This window comes from Scomber japonicus, chromosome 18 (genome assembly GCF_027409825.1).
Source record: "Scomber japonicus isolate fScoJap1 chromosome 18, fScoJap1.pri, whole genome shotgun sequence".
NCBI classification, from domain to species: domain Eukaryota; kingdom Metazoa; phylum Chordata; class Actinopteri; order Scombriformes; family Scombridae; genus Scomber; species Scomber japonicus.
In genome coordinates, this window is record NC_070595.1 from 24,864,328 (window position 1) to 24,887,702 (window position 23,375).

The 23,375-nt window shown below is 45.1% G+C and overlaps 1 protein-coding gene across 1 annotated transcript in view; it reads left to right on the plus strand.

Annotated features, from left to right (window-relative positions):
• The window catches only part of shank1 (SH3 and multiple ankyrin repeat domains 1), a 70,711-nt gene extending 47,754 nt beyond the window's left edge, over positions 1-22,957 (plus strand). Inside the window, exons 15-26 of the mRNA XM_053338485.1 lie at positions 6,558-6,640; positions 6,793-6,917; positions 8,226-8,361; positions 8,461-8,541; positions 11,690-11,698; positions 12,061-12,087; positions 12,216-12,272; positions 12,472-12,587; positions 13,806-13,917; positions 14,632-18,184; positions 19,660-20,550; positions 22,870-22,957. Coding sequence (XP_053194460.1) covers positions 6,558-6,640; positions 6,793-6,917; positions 8,226-8,361; positions 8,461-8,541; positions 11,690-11,698; positions 12,061-12,087; positions 12,216-12,272; positions 12,472-12,587; positions 13,806-13,917; positions 14,632-18,184; positions 19,660-20,550; positions 22,870-22,957 — 5,278 coding nt within the window. The remainder of the gene's footprint in view (positions 1-6,557; positions 6,641-6,792; positions 6,918-8,225; positions 8,362-8,460; positions 8,542-11,689; positions 11,699-12,060; positions 12,088-12,215; positions 12,273-12,471; positions 12,588-13,805; positions 13,918-14,631; positions 18,185-19,659; positions 20,551-22,869) is intronic.
• The last annotated feature ends 418 nt before the right edge of the window (positions 22,958-23,375 follow it).

Consider the following 23,375-nt stretch of genomic DNA (forward strand, 5'->3'; position numbering starts at 1 on the left):
CGCTGTATGAACATGTGTGTGTGTGCGTGCGTGTGTGTGTGTCTGTCGTTTTCTTCCTCTCCTCTTTGAATCGCTCCCTGAACAAACGTCCTCTAGCAATGCTGCACGGGCAGAAGTGATGCTTGCTGCTTTTACTGATGTGCAGATTGATTGTGCGTTTGTTTTGCGTGCGTGTGCATGCCCACGTTTGTGTGTGTGTGCGTGCACGGATGGCGTGTGTTTGTCTGTTGTCCATTAAAAACACAGATGTATGCTTGGGACATTTCCTCCTCCTCCTTTTTGGCTGGTTGATTGCATGTGTCCAGTGTGATGTATGGCGTGTTTCTGTATGTTTACCGGTGTGTGTGTGTGTGTGTGTGAGAGAGAGAGCGAGAGAGAGAGGGAGGGATACTGCCGAGAGAATGGAAACAGTGCGTGGCGAAGGAGTTTTAATGATGCAGCATGCATGACAAGTTCCAGCTTCTTTCTGACACCTCTATGGAAGCCCGCTTGTCCAAACCTGTTTAATGCCTTGGCTCTTTACCTATGCAGTATGAGACACACTGTACGCTGTGCTGGAATGTCCGGCTCAAACACTCTGATCCTTAGATACTGGCGACAACATCGTCTCACTGTTATTGAGGAAGCAACATTAACTGTAAGTGACACTGTGTCTCAGCTCAGTGGCTCAATCCTGCAACACATAAAAGAAGGCTTTTTGTGAGAAAATGACATGGAATAGCATCATGCACGCCAACACCAACAAGTTTTAAAGTTAATTACAAGGAAGGTGCTCTCAGACACCTGAAAAACTGTAAATACGAGTGATAACCTCGTAATAAACAAGTTTCATGAGACCTAAATTTACAGTTCTAGCTTAAAAAACACATTACGAACAACTAGCATTAGCATTATTAACAGGTTAAAGGTTGAATATATTCTTTAAGTTATATTTCTCTATATTTCAGAGTTTTTTTTCCTTGTTCATTTAATATATTGACAGCTGATTAATGTCTATCTCAACACAAACATCTGCTGAATATGACCTGGATGTGTGATATCTTCCAGACTTAATGAGTTGAAAAGGCCGGCCTGAATGTTCTGTTAAAAAGTTGACCAGCTCATAATGGATTGGGCGATAACAAGGATGCTCTAGTTGTGAGCAAAAGTAGTGAGCTGCATGTTAAGACGGGTCCGACCTCGTTAGCCTGTTGTCTTGTATTGGGTGTAGAAGTTCCTGCCTCTGTACTGGGACACAGCTAATGTCACATAAACTTGATGACATCCTCGACGACAGCGGAGCCTGCGTGAGTTGTAGGCGCTGCTTGGATGGGATTCAAGGGATTACTGCTATGTATGCTTCCAACACAAACTGACACACACACACACACACACACACACACACACACACACAAGCACCCGGAGGAAGTGTAGGACGAGTTGTACACCGTAAACATCACACTTATGATCTGACAAATCTCCCAGAGTGTCACGTTGTTGCTACTGATGGTTGGCATCTATGGAGTAACGCTTTGAAAAGGCAAATCCTACATTTTCTGCTTCTTTTGTTTCACTTTTCAAATGATCACGTGACTCTGATGAGTTCATGTAGCTGGCTAGTGAACACTTAAAGAAAAAAAAAACTCAAACCCAGTCATGAAAAGCTGCAATGTATTTTGATAATTGGACTATCATTTTAGTTGTTTTTTTTAAGAAGCTTCCAAATATGAGGATTTGAAACTTCTCTATGTCATTCATGACAGTAAACTTTGGGTTTTCAAAAACATTACCATCGGCAGGAAACTAGAACAGGTGTCTTTCTTTATTTCTGATTTTTTTTTATAGGCAAAACGGTAATAGTCAGCAGTTTATATTATATGATACTAACTAGTTGCAGCCTTGTGTTATTTTTTCAGGGTATTTATTCATGTTTTCCCTCAGATAGAAGTTTGCAGAAAAATAGGAAACTTTGCATTACAGTAATAATCAATTTTATTCATGCTGTGCTGAGCTACTGTTCATTAAAGAAAACCTCATCAGTTGGGAAAAAAGTACAAAAATATGATTATTTGTAGATGATAAAGTTTGTTGTCTGCACTTGAGTTGAATTTCCATGGAGTATCTTGCTGCTTGTAGGGCAGAGAGGGGTAATGTGATGTTTGTGTTTCTGCATTTACCACAATTGGATGTTCAATTTAGATTTTAGGGAACATAGTTGTGGTGTGAGAGCATGAGAGTAAGGTTGTCATCGGCTACCAGCGCTGATTGTTTCTGGTAAATATCTACAGGTGGTTAAATGGAAATATATTTGGCAATGTATTACAGCTTACAGGAAACAAAACCTGTATAACAACATTACTTCATACCTAATTCCCAGTAGTAATCTATACACCCGCTAGCTAAATATTTGTGTAAATGTGTTTGTATGAACTATGTGTGTATTCACTGGGGCCCTCAGAGTGTTTGAAGCAGAGCAGAAATGGACAGAAGAGGACAAGAATAACAAAGAGAAAGAGCCTTGGCAGAGACTGAGACACTTTCACAGCCTGTGGAGAGCATCATTGAACTCAATAGTCTGAATGAAAAAGATGATGGGAGGGGAATTGTGATTAGGAAAAACAAGTGTATAGTTTGAAGTTTAGAGAGCAGGAGATGAAAGCCAATATATATCTAGAGAGAGAGAGGGAAAGAGGGAGGTATGGAGTAGGTGGGGCCATCAGGATGGAAAGAAGAAAAAAAATCAGTGAAGAGGGAAACAGAGAGGGATGAACAGATGGAGTGGGCTGGGACTATTTTGGTGCACGATGGGATTATCAGCATGTGGTTACAGTATGTTACAGCTGACACGGTATATATACCTCTCTGACTCACTGACTGACTGAATGGCTGTTTGGATGGTCTTTCCATTCATAACAAGACGAGAGAGTCCTTGACAACCTAGAAGCCTGCAGCCCATGGAGACAGCGTTGTTGCTCGCTGCTAACTGAACCAAAGTGATTTTAAACTGACCAAGTGACTGAGCATCCAAGTATCTGTCATTTTAGGAGGACTGTATCATGCATATCTCTTTACATGACCTTACACTGGCCCTTTATGCAGCTCCTCAGTTCAGCCTCCGTCTGAAACAAGCCGTTTTAGCTCCTGTCTCTTTAAGGGACCCCTTCTGACGAGCCCACCCAGCACCCAGAAGCTGCCTCTCACCTGACTTCCTGTGACTCATGAGGCTACTTAACCCTCCTGTTGTCCTCGAGTCGAGGGAGGGAGGAAGGGAGGAAAGGAAAGGAAAGAAGGAAGGAAGGAAAGGAGGGAGGAAGGGAGGAAGGAAAGGAAAGGAGGGAGGAAGGAAGAAAGGAAGGAAGGAGGGAGGAAGGAAAGAAGGGAGGAAAGGAAAGAAGGAAGTAGGAAGGAAAGGAGGGAGGAAGGAAGGAGGGAAGGAAGAAGGGAGGAAAGGAAAGAAGGAAGGTAGGAAAGAAGGAAGGAAGGAAGGTGGGAAAGAAGGACAGAGGAAAGAAAGAGAGAAGGAGGGAGGGAGGAAGGAAGGAAGGGAGGAAAGGAAAGAAGGAAGAAGGAAGGAAAGGAGGGAGGGAGGAAGGAAGGAAGGGAGGAAAGGAAAGAAGGAAGAAGGAAGGAAAGGAGGGAGGAAGGAAAGAAGGAGGGAAGAAAGGGGGATGGAGGAAGTACAGACGGAAGGAAGGAAGGGAGGAAAGAAGAATAAGACGGGGTCAATTTGACCCGGGAGGACGACACGAGGGTTAAACAAACATTAGAAGTAGGATTTCACTTCTTTTCTTATTTATATTTGAAATTTAATCTTCTCAAATCCATCTGAACGTTTTAAAGCCTGAATCTAGCATGAAACAACCTTAGCAGCAATAACTACGGCATTTATTGCGCTCCAAGTTTGTGGGCATATGCAAATAGATTGTTTTAGAGATAACTTTCAGTGAAGACCCACCCCTACTTTGCCTCTGCTATTCTTACTCTAACCCTCCTAACCTTAAACCATCTCACTCCTCATGATTAAACATAACCATGATGAACTTTTGTAGACGCCCCCGCGTGCAGGATGAGTCATCAAACATTTGGAATCATTTTACAGGAAGAAGAAAGACGAGGATTTTGATATAAAAATACTGATACTGATTTTTGACACATATTTGGCACATAGCAAGAGATAAATGAACACAGGGACACTGGATTAAAACTGGGAGAATGTATTTTTCATTTCACCGGGACTTAATGCATTCCCGTTAAATCTTGTATGCCTTACTCGCCTCGAACAGTAGCACATTTCCCATCTGTTGGTGCCACGGGACAGAGCAGAAACTATACAGTGCTATACAGCCTCCACCTGTGAGCATGCAGCGCCTGTTTTCTGCTGTCAGTGACTAATAGTGTACCATTACATAGCTTGGCTCTGGTGTGGACCTACCCGAGCAAGTTTCCCTGCGTCCAGTTCTAGCTGTTGCTGAGGCAACAAGAAGCGCCATCATACTGTATATAGCATTTTCTTCTTTTTCTTGAGGTTCTGGTAGAAACCAGCTCTGGGCTCGCTGTCAAAAACACACAGCAAAGTGAAGCATTGCAAAAAAACACGGTTTTCAGTCGCCATGTAATGTAGAGAATGTGGCAGAGATTAAAATAAAGAATAAATGGGATTTTTGGAGACAGATTAGAGTGTTTTTAAAATTAAAGCTGCAATGTTTTTATGTGTTTTGCATCTTGTTTCTTCAGTTGGATGTTTGAGATTTATTGTGCAGAGTGATGGATGTGCAGAGTTTGTTTTCACGTTTCTCTGTGCTGACTTTAAATCTCATTACCTACGAGCATGACTTGTGATATTACAACTAGTTTAGAGCCAGTAGTGGTCAATTTTGCAGCTTGTGTGATATGGAAACTTAAATTAACTTGATTTTTCAATGAAGGTTGAAGGAGTAGATGCATTTTTAAAGATTTCTAAATGTGATAGAACCTTTATATGAAAAACAAACATACAGCATACGTTTCTTTTATCCTCAGCACATTTGCAACTTGGCCGTGAAGAACTGATACGAGTCAGCAACAAAAGCTGAACAATAATTATCTTCTTTTTTTTTTTAATGTTATTTTTTTTGCAGTAATGACCTTGAACTTGGCGCAGTCTGTGCTGCATTTTTCCTCATCACTACCCTGTCATATCATGCCCTCCAACAACAACAACAACATACTGATTCGTAATTAAAGTAGGTCATCAGTAAACAGCCTGTCGCACAACCTTTTAGCATTCAGCAAAAAAACATGAAATCAAAACATTACTGTTGCTGAGAGTCTGCCTGTATTTCAAATAAAGTTCCTTGGTTTAGGTTTTAATGCTCTTGTGAACTCTCTCTCTCTCTCTCCATACTAAGGTGTATAACATATGTAATAAGGCAAAGCAAGGCAGTTTTATTAATATAGCGCATTTCATACACAATGGCAACTCAATGTGCTTTACATAAAACAGAAAAACATGTAATTTGAGAAACTTAAAACATACAATTAACCCCCCACCCCCACCCCCCCATAATAAAAACAAAGTACAGAAAAATAGAAAGACATAAATAAAATGATTGCAGCATAAAATAATAAATTAGCTTTAAAATCATTAAAAGGACAAAGAGTGCAAATGAAAGATTAAAGTGTAAAGTGCTTTAGAAGAGCTCAATCATAAGCACAGGAGAAGAGAAATGTTTTTAACCTGGATTTAAAAGTGTTCAAAGTTGGGGCTGATTTCATTATAATAGTAGTAATTATATATTGTTATAAGGCAAAATGTCAGTAATATTTGGTTTTCCATAGACCCATGGATAAAATGAATGTATCTATTTGGATGTGGTGCCAGTGAATAGTCTTCCACACCAGCCACTGTGCAAGATACTACTCAGCCCTGATGTAGGAATAAAGTGATGGAAACAAGGTCATAAAGAGGTTCGTTTATGGCTCTAACTTGTCTTGTCTCCTCTTCAAACAACAAATTCTTGTCAGACGACCATATGTCAAGACATCCCAAGGCCTTCTGATCTTTACTGCCGGACAGTCAGCACATTCGCCCGAAGCCGAAGGTTATAATGCCCTCGTCAAGTTATAAAAAGGATGATTCAACAGTTTTTTTTTTTTACATATACTACTTTTATATAGAACGGCTCTACAGTAAACATATAAGTCAAACAAACTGTGACATCATCATCGTCGTGTCGGAGGTGGATGATAATTTCTATGTGTCTGACTTGGATCGGGTTTTAATAGCATATAATTATAAACTCAACACACTGGTGAAATAGTTTGAGTTGAGTAATATGATCAGAGGGGGATTATAGGAGGTGGGAATCAGACAGCAGGGGGAGGGAAAGGTAACAGCAGCAAGGTAAATGTTTTGATTTATGCATTTTTAAAAACATGACTACCATTGTTCAAGGTTCATTCTGGGGTGAACGCAGAGATCCAAGGATGTACTGTACATGGCATTCGCCTTCTGTCTTTCATTTTTGTTTTGTTTCATTTCTAACCCTCTCTCTTTCTCTCTCTCTCTCTCTCTCTCTCTCTGTCTCCTCTGTTGCCAGTGACTATATAATCAAGGAGAAGACAGTGCTCCTGCAGAAAAAAGACAGCGAGGGTTTCGGCTTTGTGCTGAGAGGGGCCAAAGGTAAAGAAATATTTAAAAAAAAACAAAACCAACCATTAACTTCTGCAATCATGTTTGATTTTTAGGTACTGATTGGATTCAAAGCACTGTGTAATCGTCATGTGTAATGCTAATGCGTCCTATACCTTGTCGTATTTTCATGGTGTCTCCAGCTCAGACTCCCATCGAGGAGTTTACTCCCACCCCGGCCTTCCCTGCCCTGCAGTACCTGGAGTCAGTGGACGAGGGAGGAGTGGCGTGGAGAGCCGGTCTCAGGATGGGGGATTTCCTGATAGAGGTACTGACATGATTTATGAAAGCGCTGACAAATTTCCCATCAGGGTTTCTGAGGGTGGACAAAAGTAGAAACAGTCTAATAGCACAACGCTGCACAGTCCTCTAAATGTTGGATTTTTAAAAATAATAGAATACAGAGCGCTTTGGTAGCCGAGTGGATGACATGCATGCTGCATAATCACAGCGTCCGGCATGGGACCTTTGTTACATGTCATTACCCTCACTCTCTCACACTGTTTCCTGTCGCTCTCTATGCCATCTACCATTGAATAAAGGCAAAAATCAATCTTTCATAAATGATAGGATATGTTTATAGAAATATTAAATCTCCATATCCATAAAACATTCAAATTCAAAATGCTATATTTTATAAAGCTCTGTGAATCTACACCTGGACGTTAATCTGCCCATGACTTTACTTTCTACTGAGTTTCATTGAACTGTTCTGTTCTTGAGATACTCTGCTAACTAGCACACAAACAGGACTTAAAACATGCAGTAGACTTGTTAACAGATGTTTTGAACTTATTCATTCAACATGTGTCAACATTGTATTTATTATTTCAAAAGAAATAAAGTCTGCATGCAGGTTTTTTTAGATTTTGTTGGCATAGACACCTTCATTTATCAGTAGACCGACAGGAAACATGGGAGAGAGAAGGGGGTGTGACATGCACAAAGGACCTCCGATCGGGATTTGAACCAGGGTCGGCTGCGTATGTGGCATGCGCTCTAATCACTCGACCACCTGTGCATGTCCTTTTGCATGTGTTTTAATCACACTAATCAAAGAAATAAGACATTTTATTGTCAGTGGATGCATTATAAGAAAGTGTTATGTGGCAAGAGTCAGGAAACAGCAGCAGTAAGAATACGAGGGAAGGAATATAAATAATGATGAAAAAAAAGAATAAAACAAATACAATGAGGTGAAAATCAATAGTCAGACACATAACAGAAATGCTTTATAAAAATATAATAGAAATACAATAAAATACTTATAAACAGCAGCAATGAGTCAAAGACAGAAACACTGATAGCGGCCCTATAAAAGCTATAAAAGGTCAATATTTTGTGTTTCAGTCATGATTTAAAGATTTATAAAGATAGTTATTTCATAAAGACCTCAAACTACAAGTAATCACTTCTTTCTATCTTTTTTTATATCCGCCTCTCTGTTAGTTTCCACTTTCATCAGCTTTATTATTATCCAGATTAGATGCCTAACAACATGGATACAGTTTCCTCCACCTGACAACGAGCTCTCATTAAACTCACTAACTGCCTTTCTCTCTTTCTCCTGTCGCAGGTCAATGGTCAGAACGTGGTGAAGGTTGGTCACCGGCAGGTCGTCAACATGATCCGGCAAGGTGGTAACAGTCTCATGGTAAAGGTTGTCATGGTAACCCGCAACCCTGACATGGAGGAGGGTTCCAGAAAGAAAAGTAAGGGTCTACTGCACCTCGGGGGTTGGTACCATGAGTGAATGCTGGTAACTGTTAGCTTGACCACTTCTGTCTTTTTTTCTGCCTCCTCTCCTCCAGTCCCGCAGCAGAGTAAGAGGCTGAGTACTCCGGCTATCGCCCTACGATCCAAATCCATGACTTCAGAGCTGGAGGAGATGGGTAAGAAACAGGCTCAGATAAAGTATCGGGGGGTTGAAATGAAGGGGATTACAAAAGAATGAAAAAGCGGACTGCTTGGGAGATGTAGACAAAAGCTGAAGAAGAAGAGAAGAAGAAAAAAAAATGTACTGGATGGAAATGGATTGAGGTAATGAAGAATGATAGAAACAGTGTGAAACCAGAGTGTTGGGGGTTGCCAAAGATGCTGAAAGTGTGAAGGGGAGTTGAGCTAGGGCTAAATTTAGACAGCAAGAAAGTAGAAAGTAGAGAGGGAGCTAGCGTAGTTACTGAGTGATAGAAACGAGAGGGGAAAAAAATGAGAAGATTGGCAACCCGCCGTGTGGATGACGGTCTCAATGCATTTCACTGTTCTTTCAGAGGTTCCACACTGTCACTTCCAGCACCCCCACTACAGGTAACCCCACCCAGAAAAAGTGTCGCCATCCACCCTGTGATCCCCTCTCTCACTGCCCGCCTTTTTTAACCTCTTACCTCCCTGCACCCCCCCACCCCGCCCCTGCCCCTGCCACTGCTCCCTGGCCCGCCCACAGCATTAACCCCAGCACACACACACACACACACATACAGGCATGCTCACACTCAGCAAGTATTTGTTGCTAAGGTAACACTGCAGGGGAATGGGCGTCACCTGTGAAGAGTTTCCGGGTGGCTCTGATCTTAATGTGCCAGTGAGCAAGTTTCCAAATACAAAAACCCCCAAAAAGACCCTCTTTAGTTAATATATCTTTCTTGTTTCATTTGGAAGAAATCACACCCAGGATAAAAAATTATTGAGATGAGTAATTTAAAAAAAATATAAATAAATAAATAAAACAACTTTGTTCCAGGTTTGTTTCTATGGTAACAGCATTATGTGTGGCTACGCTTATGCCATCTCTATTTGAGGCAAAATAGTGGGAGGAGAGTGCATGTTGAGGGTCAACGCCCCCATTTGCAGATCACAACGTCGGCCAGTATTTTAAATGCTGATTGGGTTATATCTTCTAAACACTGCGGTGAGCGATTGATGAAGTATGAGCGCTGATGGCATGTGTAGCTGCCGGAGAGGAATCTGCAGTACGACTGACACTTACTGTACTTGCTTTAACTCAATAAACAACAGCAACTACAAAAGAGTCCTGGTCTGCTGCTGTATGTTAGAATCTGACTCAAGTTTATCCCAAGTTTAAGAAATCAGCCCTTTGCTTTTCATCCCTCCTCCCGTCTCCTCACCTCACCTGCCTTCTCTCTGTGGTGTGACCTCACCTGACCAGCAAAAAGCATGAGCAACCAGTCTGAAACGCAGGTAGTTTCCTGATCCTCCGACCCACCTCCCCTACTGCCACTCACAGTCACAACCCAGTGCTCTATATATACTCTATAATCTTACCTGTAGCTCTGTATGTAAGCAGTGATATCATATGTATGTATTCTCTCACCACATGTAGTATTACTCCAATAAAAAAAGCATACACAGAAATCAAAAACACAAATGTAGTAAATAGCTACACCCTCTTTCCAACAGGAAGCCATGGCTTTTAGATAAATGAGGTCATTATTTTGAAAAGAACTAGTAGGAACTGTGTAGACTAGTAACCCTATTTAACCCTCCTGTTGTCCTTGAGTCAAGGAAGGAAGGGAGGGAGGGAGGAAGAAGGAAGGAAGGGAGGGAGGGAGGAAGGAAAGGAGGGAGGAAGTAGGGAGGGAGGAAGGAAAGGAAGAAGGAAGGAGGGAAGGAAGGAAGAAGGAAGGAAAGGAGGGAGGAAGGAAGGAGGAAGGAAGGAAAGGAGGGAGGAAAGAAGAAAGGAGGGAGGAAAGAAAGAGAGAAGGAGGGAAGGAGGAAGGAAGGAAGGAAGGAAAGGAGGGAAGGAAAGGAGGGAGGGAGGAAGGAAGGAGGGAAAGAACAAGGAAGGGAAGGAAAGGAGAGAGGAAGGAAGAAGGAAAGAGGGAGGAAAGAAAGAGAGAAGGAGGGAAGGAAGGAAAGGAGGGAAGGAGGAAGGAAAGGAGGGAGGAAGAAGGAAGGAAGGAGGGAGGGAGGAAGGAAAGGAGGGAGGAAGGAGGGAGGGAGGGAAGAAGGAGGGAGGGAGGAAAGAAGAAAGGAGGGAGGAAAGAAAAAGAGAAGGAGGGAAGGAGGAAGGAAAGGAGGGAGGAAGAAGGAAGGAGGGAAGGGGGAAGGAAAGGAGGCAGGAAAGAAGGAAGGAAAGGAGGGAGGAAAGACGGAACAGTCAAAACGGACGGGGTCAATTTGACCCGGGAGGACGACAGGAGGGTTAAAGACAATCATACCAAGATATCCAAAGTGAAACTAAGTATTTAAAAAGGCAACAATACATCTTTTTAGATCTTAGAGTTATCGATACATATCCAAAGTTTTTGAGATGTGGTTGCCTAATTTGTAGTCACCCCTTATAACTTCGTTAGATCCTCGTTGCCTCCTTCTGGATGAAGGTGAGAGGAGCGAGCGCAGAGTGTGATGAAGCCATGTCAGCTGCTGCCATATGCTTATTCTAATGCATTGAAATTCATTTAGCTGTGACGCCTATTAAACTATCTCACCCCTGTGATTGGTGCAGTGTCCCAGTTCACCTAGAAGTCATACTGCAAGATAACAAGGACATTAAAATGGAAATAACCCTGCGGTGCACTTGAGTCCTCAAATTGTTGTTTCCCCCCCCGCCCCGCCCCCCTCCGCCCCACCCCACACAGAAAAAGTGACGGGACACGTGTGTTTTGATGCAACTACGGCTTATTTTGGAGGAGAGGATTTGCTCAGGTGTAGATGTAGAAATGAAAAGATGAAATACAGTAAACACAAGTTCAAAACCCTTTCATGCTCGGTTTAACCATCATACATTAAAATTTAATTAAGCACAATAAAACACACATTGTGAAAGATAACGGCTTGAGTACGGCAGACAGACCCCCTATCCCTATTCAGTCCACACACACACACCCACACACACCCACACACACATACACACAAGCTTACTCACACCAGTGGATGCAAACACTGAAGGGTCACCTTTAATTCCTCCTCTGTGCTCCCCTATGGACTTATCCTTTTACTGTTCACTGTTATAACCACTAACTTTGTCTTTTCTTTGTCTCCCCTTGTCCTCACGTCACTGGGACCCTAACCATTTAACAGTGGAGCGAGGTGGGAATCAGCTTTAAACTAATTCCACATTTATTTCTCTGTGTGTTGTCAAGTGTTTGAGATTAACAAGCGAGCACCGTACTGTATATATATATATATATGTGTGTGTGTGTGTGTGTGTGTGTGTATGTGTGTGTTTGTGCAGCTTATTTACTGTAACATAAGTATATGCAGGCATTAGCTGTCTTAAAGCATGGGATGGGGTATGATGTACGTTCTTTTACATCGAGCGAGATCGAAAAAAGCCTGGCGAGGTGACTCGGTTTGTCAAGCTCCAGGGAATATGATTAGTATTCACTGTAACAACGCTATCGCACTTTTGCTCCTGCCAAAACTTAAGTCTCCTTTTGTCCTCCTTCCAGCTGCTACCCCTTGGAAAAAAAAATCAGGTATGCTCTGGTACACTCTCGCTTAAGGCGTCGTATTTATGTGTGTCCAAAAAAAAAAAAAAAAAAAAAGGCTTTATACTCACTGCTCAGTTACTTACTGGACTAATTCTGTGTTTCTTTTCTTGCAGAATTCGAATCCTCACAAGTTACAGAGAAGAAGAGGACAGTCTATCAGATGGCTTTGAGTAAGGAAGCTTATGATATTCCTTGAGTCTGTTTCTCTCTTTCTCTCATCTACTTTCATCCAGTGCGTCTCCCTCCGCACATTGTTTCCTTCATGTTGTTGCTGTCCATTTTTATGTTTCATTGCTGTATGTGTCCCTTTCTTTCTTTCTTTCTGTCTCTTTTTCTGTGTGTCTCTTTCTCTCCCTGTTTTCCTCTCAGATAAACTAGATGAAATTCTTGCAGCAGCTCAGCAGACAATCAGCACCAATGAGGCGCCGGGGACACGGGCACAGGGGCCAAAGAGAGACAGGGGACGAAGTTTCTATGGCAATGAGGTTTGTGTGTGTAGTGAAACATCTTAAAACATATTTACAATACATGTGTCCCAACATACATGTGTTCCCGTGTCGACTGGGTTGGCCATCAGGATGAGAAGAATGCTTGCCTACTATGAGATGAAGCTTCAGGAAAAGAATGATATAAAATGTAAAAGTAGCAAAATCTCAAAGCTTCCCTCGAGAGGATCTTTGTTTAAAATATCTACATCAAAAGTATGAAAAGTTAAGAGATCCCCATTCCTTTTGACTTCCTGCCGACCATGCCACCTTTTGTCCTCCTAGTACAAAATTGACCCGGTTTAGTTTGACTGTTTATAAAGCATAATGTATAAATTATCACCCAGGTCTGTGCCAACTTCAATCCAACTTCAATCCAACTTCAATCCAAATTATTACCACAGGTTTAACACATATTTTTGGAAATTAAAGTAAATCAAGGCCTCATTTAAATTAAAGTATATCTCACTTTTAAGTTGCCTATAACACTAACCTATTATGTTCAACACATCAATCAACATAAGGAAAACATATTTTTCATATAAATGTGGAGCAGTATGTTTAATCTAAAGATTTGTAAAATGATGCTAATATCTCCGGCAACGTCTCATGTTTCATTTAAAAGTGCTAAAAAATGTACGAAATTACATTTAGCAAACTACCAGTGAATAAGTCAGTTCCTAATTTTTACTTATTTAAATCTGCATTAACCCTCCTGTTGTCCTCAAGTCAATGGAGGAAGGGAGGAAGACGGAGGAAGGAAGAAGGAAGGAAAGGAGGAGGGAAGGGAGGAAGAAGGAAGGAAAGGAGGAGGGAAGGGAGGAAGGAAGGAAGAAAAGGAGGAGGGAAGACAGAAGGAAAGGAGGGATGGAGAGAGGGAGGAAGGAAGGAAGGAAGAACAGAGGAAAGAAGGAAGGAAGGTAGGAGGGAGGAAGGAAAAGAGGAAGAGAAGAAGGAAGGAAGGAAGGAAGACAGAAGGGAAGGAGGGAGGGAGGGAGGAAGGAAGGAAGAACAGAGGAAAGAAGGAAGGAAGGTAGAAACTGTCAAAACAGACAGGGTCAATTTGACCCGGGAGGACGACAGGAAGGTTAAGTGATATTTTTGACTATAACATTATTACTATTGTTCTCTGGCCCTTGTGCTGTACTCTGTATATACTGTATGTTGAGTCTCATCACTCTCACCACAGTGTGTTTTTACTCTCTTTCACATCCTCAGCCAAACTACGGGGATCAGTCCGGGATGGGGATGATGGGTCTCGGCTTTGAGCGTGGCCAGTACACCTCAGGTCACGCCCCTCATCACGGTATGCTGCGGCAGAAATCCATCGGTGAGGCTGTCTGTTTTTTTTCGTCTGCCCCTCCGTCCACCTGTCTGTCTGTCCTCTGGACCAAGTAGAGGTCTACGCTGTGCTGACCTGTTTGTCTGTGGCCAACAATGTTCTGTCTGTGGCCCCAAAAATAAATAAAAATGTGCGCACTTCTTTGTTTCTGTAGCTGATCATGTGCTGTACACTCACCTTTTTATATCTGTGCTGTAGCAGTAAGTTGTTTGTTTGTATTACACTCACCCTACTACTTCTTATTATATACAGTAGTGCCACTAATCTCCTTGTTTATTCTAATGGCTTATTTTCTGGTTTGTTGCTCGGTAAGGCTTTGCTAACTCTCCCTCTGAAGTAGTTATGTGCTCCCTGGTGACCAACAAAACAAAAGCTGGTGTGTGATCCTGTCCGGTTGCTACTTGTGTGTGAAATATCTAATAACACTAACTGACTTACACACTAACAGACATAAGGATTGAGGACAGACTCGCTGGCAGGTAGATGGGCGGGCAGATTTCGACAGACACTCTCAAAGATTACCCCTTTTTTTTCTGGCTCCATTTCTTCTGCACTATTGTTACCCCACAAAAAAAAAAAAAAAAGTATATTCTCCTTGTTCATGAGCGTCTCTTAATCTCACTCTACGCCATCTGTACCATCTGTGAATCCCTATTTCATCCCTGTTTGTTTTTTTCTTCATTTGTGACTGCTGTATTGCAGGGGTGCCTGAGGAGGAGAAGCAGCTCCTTCATCCTCCAGCCATGAAGTTTGCCCGCAGTCTGTCGGTGCCCGGCCCAGACGACATCCCCCCTCCTCCCACCACTGCTCCACCAGATCCTCCGTTCTCCTCTGCACCTCCGCTAGGTTGGAGAGCTAAGTCGTCTCAGCAGCCCTCTGTGTCCGTGTCCCAGTCCACGTCCACCTCTGCGCACTACCAGCCCTACTCCCAGGCAGTGCACTTCACCCATGGCGGCAGGGAGAGGGCAGGTGGTCCCAGCACCGGTCCCGGTGGCGGAGCGGCGGACCACGCGACCTCGTATACTCACGCAACTGCCCACACTGCTCAGAGCAGGACTGCTTCGCGGAAGGTTGCCTATACTGGGGAGCCTGTTGGAGCTGGCATTGGGGCAGGTGGAGGGGCCAAGGCAGCAGGTCTTAGAAGAGGCTACAGTACCGCCGTCCCCCCGTCCAGCATTGCCACTGTAATGCCCCAGCAACAACAGACTACCCAGAGTCAACCCCAACGAGCAGACCGCAGTGCAGCTGGGGCTGGAGCAGGGGGTCCTAAAGGAGGGGCTCGGAGAGGTAAGGGCCCCCTGGTGAAGCAATCGAAGGTAGAGGACCTGCGCATGGGCCAGGGTACATTAGGGGGCAAAGGTTCAGTGGAGAAAAGCTCCATCCCCATCCCCACCATTATCGTCAAGGCTCCTTCAACCAGCAGCAGTGGACGCAGCAGCCAGGGCAGCAGCGTGGAGGCCGATGCACCAGCATCAGGGGAGACAGACGATACCAAAACACCCCACGGTCCTCCTCCCTCCACTCCTGCTCCGCAGCCCCCTGCCCCACCTTCCATCCCAGCACCGCCACCTCCCTCCTTGCCTTCTATTCGAGCCCAGGAAAACCTGGACTTTACCAGCCAGTTTGGGGCTGCCATTGTTGGTGCAGCTCGCAGAGACAGGGAGCGGTTTCACGAAGCTCGCAGAAAGAGTGCCTCCTTGTTCATGTCTGCTGAGGACGAAGTGGGTCTTGGGATAGTGAGCGATGGAGTAGGAGGGGTGACAAGGACTCAGTTGTCACAGCAGCAGCTTAGCACACAGGCTGAGAGTTCATCAACGCGGCTGCGACCGTCCAAGTCTATTGACGAGGGCATGTTCTCTGGGGACACCTTTATCCACCACACCCGTAGTATGCCTCCCGCCTTTGGCTTACCTGAGTATTCATCAGCTGCCCTAGACTATCAGCCCAAGTCTGTGCCTACTGACTTGTACACAGCAGCAGGTAGGCAACAGCCAGCCTCCAGCACCACCTTCATTCACCCTCTAACAGGAAAGGCTCTTGATCCCACGTCGCCTCTCGGTCTCGCCCTGGCTGCCCGAGAGCGTGCTCTGAGAGATGACAGCAGGTTAAGGAGGGGAACAGAGCACCATTTCACCCGCCAGATGTCGAGTGTGGTGTTTCCTTCATCTGCTGTCACCTCTCAGCCAGTGTCGTCTGCTACACAGACCTCCAGCTCCTCCTACCTGGTCACATCCTCTTCTCTGGCTGCCACCACGGCCACTGTTGGCCGCCCGCCCTCGCCCAGAATCCTAAGAGGAGTTGGGAGTGTGTGGGGTGAGGATGGTGGTGGAGGAGAGAGGGAGCGGGAAGGAGGAGGGGCTCGCGAGGGGCTTAGAGTTCGCTTTTCTGAGGACAAAACGGTCCACACGCACCACTACCAGTCTCAGCCATATCAGCCGTCCTACAAGGAGAGGGAGCGGGAGAGGTCGAGGGAACGGGAGAGGGAGCTGTCAAGGGAAAGAGAGCGGTCTAAAGAGAGAGAGGGTTACATGAGGAGGGCAGAGCAGGCTGCCGCCAATGCAGCGGCCGCCGAGAGCGCTGCTCAGCAGGCGGCCCAGTCTCAGCCGCCTCGGAGACCCTCTTTTCTCAGGATGGAAAGTCAAGCTGAAGCTTATATCTTGTCCCTCACACCTCCTTCTCCTCCACCTACCAGTACTCAGCAGACAACAAGCACTACTGGGACCACTGGGTCTGGCATGATGGTTCTCCCTCCTCCTGCCCCCTCAGTCGATGCGGATGATGAGTTTGTCTATGCGGACCCCCTTCCACCTCCACTGGAGTTTGCTAATAGCTTTGACAGAGGAATATCAGGGTACTCACAACGTGGGATGCACCCCAACATGGCCGCCCGCCAACAGCAGGTCCCACCTCCTCCACCTCCTCCTCCCCCGCCACCACCACCTCCCCCTCCCCCCCAAAAAGAACCATTCGTAAGCGGGTTTCCTGCTCATACGCCCCTTCCCTCACCGCAGGCAGGGGACTCCACTGCCTCAAGTCTCACATCTTACGACAGTGAAGTGGCTAACCTGACTCAGTCCGCTCCTTCCCCCTCCCAGACGTCGCCCAACCCTCCTCCTCCCTCCTCACCCTCCACCTTGCAACCCACATCTATAGCTGGACCTCCACCTCCCCCGTCAGTCTCACCGCCACCTCCTCCCGGTTCCTACCACAGACCCTTCTCTATGTCCCATCCCCACCACCTTTATAACAGCACTCACACTCCTGGGCGCTCCTCCCCTACTCCTCCTCCGCACACTGTCGCACCACCACCGGCCTACCGTGGCCCCCCAGCGCACTCCTCCACTGCTGCCACCTCCGCTCCGCACAGGGGCACTGCCTCCCTCACCACGACCTCTAGCTGTGCCACTACAACCACCGCTGCTGCCATCACAACGAGCACCTCCACTCAGCTCTACCATGAGCGAACACACGCAACACATACAGTTTCCTCCTCCAACATCACTAGTAGTCGCAGGACAGGAGAGCACCACCGTCACCCCCCTGCTGCCAAGAAAGGAGAGTCCCAGGAGACGGTGGTGGACTCTGGGATCGAAGAACTGGACAGCCGCAGCAGCAGCGACCACCACCTGGACAGCATCCTGGCTCTTAGTGGAGCTCGGGGGGACAGGCTGGACCGAGGGGAGAGAGGTGGAGGCGGGGTTGGTGGGCGGATGGGAGGGGGAAGTGGGACAGGGGAATCAGAAAGGGGAGGAGATTTTCTGGAGTCGTACATGAGCTACCTGGATGGACAAACTTTTGAGATGCAGAACGCCACAGCAGCAGCCTCCACCTACCCAAAATCCAACAGGTTTAGAGAGGGAGGTCGCGTCAGCGAGCTACACAGACAGACCAGCACAGCTCCTCCATCCTACCACTCCCACAGACGAAGAGATGAGCAGGAAGAGGAGGATGTGGTTGAGGAAGGTGTGGCAGAGGATGAAGGTGGCCACGATGGGTACGGAGTGAGGGACATACAGAATTTGGGACGTCCGACTTCGCCGTATTTTGATCGCCCACGCACTCCTGAGATGAAGCCTCTTTGGGGCGAGGGGCAGATGAGCGGTGAAGGAGGCCAGTTCGGGACACTTTTAGAGGGAAAGAAGATTTACCCTCCTGCATCTAGTATGAAGCCCAGCATCATAAATGAGCTGAGCAGCAAACTGCAGCAAAGAACCAAGGACAGCTGGAGCAGCCAGAGACCACTGAGCAGACACAGGTACACATCAGTGCACACATTGGCTTTATGTGTGTCAGTGTCACAGTAAACTGCATTTTGTGTTGTTGTGGACGCATGGCGCTGTCATTGTATCTGTGTTTCGTCTGTGTGGATGCATTGTTGTTCCGCCTGTGAGCTATTTACCTCCTACAATCGATGTTGAAGCCTTTTTTAAAAAAAAACAAAAAACAGTGATGTCATGCAGTGGATTTTTTTGAGGGGGCACAGTTTCACAATGCAAATGTTAGTGGGAAAACCAAACCAAATTGTTAGCAGTATATCTATTTTGGCTTCTATGTTTATGATCAAACTGCCTCCTATCAGCAGCTATAAATATAAGTGAATGACAGTTATTAACACTATATTGCATTTAATTGCAATACTGATCAAGAAAATGTTAGCGAAAAGGCTTTAACCTCAGCTGTAACATTGGCTGGTTAGCTAGCCAGCACCATAAGTCAAGTAAAGAAAGTTCACATACATGTAGCTACTGTTTTTATTGACACTATTTAGGTCGTGACTCTCCACCTATGTTGATCCCATCTTTTTTAGACACATTCAAACTAACAGAAGCTAATGTTAATGACTTGTGGGTTATGGTTAAAGTCACTGATGCTAAAGTCGCTTTAAAAAGGGAAATTCTGAAGCTCCGAAGCATAACAACGACGACTCTACAAGCTCCACAATACTTCATAGCACTTTCTAGCTGGAAGGAACCAAGTAGCCTAAACACCAAGCAGGTGTTAAATGTGAATCAAAACATCTTTTTTAAAATCATACATTACGGCTTACTTCAACAAAGAGAATGTAAGTTGAATGGGTTCGACGCCTCTGCTGTCTGGATATGTAATGTGTACGTGTTGTCTATACTGTGTAAACCTCTTTTATTTCTCTGGCTTTTTCCATGTTTCTCTCAGAAGCAGAAACAGGTAATAGAGCCCCCCATCATACTCATCTATTTTCTGTCAGGAAAAGTGTAAAAGTGAAGTTGACCCTTGCTTGTATTTTCAGAGATAGGGAGGTAGGAGTAACCTGATGCGCCAGATGGTTTTGTTACACAGAACCATCTGAGAAGTTGTCCATGGAAACAGTTTGGAAAAGGGCAGAGACTTTTGAAAAGGAGATTGGACTAACCATCTGTATATCATCGTCTATCTCCGTCTTACCTTACGAGGCAGCTGGATTTGGGAACTTGAAGCCCGACAAGAAGGATTCTCATGTGATCTCATGAATCCAGCTGCCTCGTAAGATAAAGGAAGGAGAGGAAACCATGTTAAACTTGCAACAATGAGAATCTATATTTATGGATTTATGGACTCTGGTTATATACTCTCAAGATGTTGACAGTCTAAAATCATTTCGATACACTTTTAGAAATAACTGGACACCCTTAGTGTGCGTGACCATGATTTTTATCTTATTGTTTTCTATCAGGCTCTTCTTCTGTATCAATTTCTCTCTCTCTCCATTCACAGATTTTCAGAAGACTCAGCCTCAGCTCTGAGCCCCCCATCAGCTCGATCCCAGTCGCCGTCTCCGATCTCGTTATCGCAGCCATCGTTGTCCCCATCCCCAACCCCGGCCTCCCAGTACCCCAACTGGGGAAGGTCCCCATCTCCTCAGCCTACAGCAGCCCCTCAACCTCCACGTTCACATTCCCCGCTATCACCAACAACTTATTCCCCTTACCCCACCTCCCCCAAACACAGACCTGTCTACCGGACCAAAGCCCTGGAATTCCAATTCATCCCCAGTCGTGAGTCCCGTAAAGCGGAGTCACACATCCTCCAGCGTAGGCGAGCACCCAGCCCCCTCATCTCCCCATCAGAGAGGCCCAAGCTGGGCCCACCACGCCCATCATCCCTTCCACTCCTCCCCACCACACCTCTATACAGCGCCCTCTACGACCTCCGAGGTTCAATCACTCCACCATCACCCGGGAACCCTCTTGGAGATCCTTACTTCTCGCCCTCTCCACCCCTTTTTGCCCCCTCGGGTGCCCCTCCTCCTCCAAACTCCACTTTAGTTGTTTCTCGATCACTCTCTCCGACTCACTTCTTATCCGGGACGTCTTCTCCACCCCTGCACCCTCTCCCTCCACCTACATGCCTGAGCTACCCCCATCTACCACCCCCATCCCCTACTAAGCCTTTTGCCTCCAAGCCGCTACCCTACTGGACCAAGTACGACGTTGCAGACTGGCTAGGATACCTGAACCTGGGCGAGCACAGAGAGCGTTTCCTGGACAACGAGATTGACGGCAGTCATCTGCCCTCCCTTACCAAGGACGACTATCTGGATTTGGGTGTGACTCGTGTGGGCCATCGCATGAATATAGAACGAGCCCTGAGGACAGTAATGGACAGGTACGGCTGCAACTTTACAGGCTGCTAAAAAACACAGTTTATCACCGCAAGATTGAGATAGTTGCATAAAACCGCCTGCACAGATCATCCTTTGCAAATTATGCATAATATTTTATTCTAACTTAAGACTTAAAGTCCTCTTGTGGTGCTGCAGCTCAGTGATTCAGATCTGAACAGAGGTAACAATGCAACTGTAATAAAACACAAGACTGCTGTGGATTGCACACTAATAATATAATTACTACAAACAAAGATAATTGGTTACCCACATGCCACAGCGGTGCTATTTATTGTTCTAATTTTGCAATTATGCCACCATAAACTCCTCTACCTCTCTCCCTCCCTTTTGTCATTCAGAGTACACATAATGGAAATACTTCTCCTTTGGCTATTCCATCAACTCACCATCTGTCACTATCACAAATGTAAAGGAAAGGTTCAGTCTGTCTTCAAACAACTTTCAGACCATATAAACAGGTTTTGAGTGCTGTGATCGTTCCTTCTGTTCATACATAGATCCCTTCCAAATGTGCTTAAATGTAAGTGACGAAGGACGAACTCCACAGTCCTCGTTATGAGCAGAAATGTATTTAGAAGTTAATCTGAAGATAATACGAGGCTTCAGACGTCTGAGTTAGTTAAATGAAGTGGATATCTCCCATAGTTATAGTCTTTTTATAAAAGAAAATCCCCCTTTGTGTCTCCACGGACAGTCTTTTTCTGCTCAGCTGCAGTGAAAGGATCGTAACAAAAAGAGGGAATTTGAGACTAAAAAGACTGTAACATTGAAAGATATTGACTTGATTTGACTAATTTAGGTCACTGAAGCTTCGTATTAGCTTCAAATTAACTTTTAAATACATTTTTGCACAGAAGGACGACTGAGGGTTTTGTCCCCAATCACTCATATAGTACATGTATTATGAAGGGATCTTCTAATGGTCGGTATGAAGAGGAGGAATGATTACAGCAAGAAAAACATGTTTCAATGTCTATATCAGGGGTGTCAAACATGCGGCCCGTGGGCCAGAACCGGCCCGCCGAGGGGTGCAGTCCGGCCCACTTGCCTTCCTGTGTTCTTTTCCTTCCTTCCATCTGTCCTTCCTACCTTCCTTTTATCCTTCCTTTCTTCCTTCCATCTGTCCTTTCTCCCTCTCTTCCTTCTGTCCTTCCTTTCTTCATTCTGTCCTTCCTACCTTCCTTTTATCCTTTCTTTGTTCCTTCCTTCCTTTCATCTGTCCTTCCTCCCTTTCTTCCTTCTGTCCTTCCTACCTTCCTATTTGCCTTTCTTTGTTCCTTCCTTTCTTCCATCTGTCCTTCCTCCCTTTCTTCCTTCTGTCCTTCCTTCCTCCCTTTCTTCCTTCCATCTGTCCTTCCTCCCTTTCTTCCTTCTGTCCTTCCTTCCTCCCTTTCTTCCTTCTGTCCTTCCTTCCTCCCTTTCTTCCTTCCATCTGTCCTTCCTCCCTTTCTTCCTTCCTCCCTTTCTTCCTTCCATCTGTCCTTCCTCCCCTTCTTCCTTCTGTCCTTCCTCCCTTTCTTCCTTCCATCTGTCCTTCCTATCTTTCTTCCTTCTGTCCTTACTTCCATCTGTCCTTCCTCCCTTTCTTCCTTCTGTCCTTCCTTCCTCCCTTTCTTCATTATGTCCTTCCTACCTTCCTTTTATCCTTTCTTTGTTCCTTCCTTCCTTTCATCTGTCCTTCCTCCATTTCTTCCTTCCTTCTTTCCTTCCATCTGTCCTTCCTCCCTTTCTTCCTTCCATCTTTCCTTCCATTCCTTCTTATTTCCTTTCTTCCTTCCTTCTTTCCTTCCATCTTTTTAATGATCCGGCCCACATGAGATGAAATTGGTCTGTATGTGGCCCTTGAATGAACATGATTTTGACACCTCTGGTTTATATAGACACCTGACAGTTGTTTTTGTTTTTGGACAGACATAAAAACAATGAATCTACTCTTTAAAAAGCTTTAGCTCCATTTACTCTGGAAGAACAGCACCATCTTCTTGTTTAGTGCTGTAAAGCATTTCAGCATTTCACTGAGAAGCAGCAACAAAGTTCAAACACAAGGACTGTCCACATTCTTCAGTGTACTGTCAGTCAACAAGTATGTGATGACCAATCTTTGTTATCAGTCATGCATCCTCTGCACAATAGTCAACATAGTTTCCTAATGAGCAGATTACTATTTTTAAAAGAAGGAATTACGCAACAGAACAAGTCACAACTGTGCTGCTGCTGATGAACAAATCTCATTCTTTGTTATCTCACACAATGCACCAAACATCTCATGCGTGTTTTTGTGTTTGTTCTTCTGTCCGCAGGCTGTCCAGCAGCCCGTTCCCCATTTCTGTTCTCTCACCTCGGGAAGGACAGACTGACAGGAGGAGGGACGACGGGAGCCGGAGCTGAGGTTGCAAACACAGAAAGACAGAAAGAGAGGGAAAGGAAAAGAAAGGGTTTGGAGTCAATGAGGGAGGAAGACACAACTGCTGCTATCCTACGGTGGATTCACACGACGAATGAGGGGGGAACAGATTTCACACAGAGCAGAGAGCGACAGAAAGAGGAAGTCAAATCCCAAAAGGGAGATGGAAACACTGGGATGAGGAAAAAAGGGCTGACGATCCATAAAGATACCGGCTGGCACTTCCAAGTTGCGGCAGGCTGATTTTACACGAGTACACTACCCCACATGCACACACACCGATCAACAAACAAGCAACACAAACACCCTCTCATCCAAAATGCATATAAAGACACAACATTACGAGACACCGTTAAAGTTTAATACTGAAACCGAACCAAAATACTTTGAGAGGAACAATCA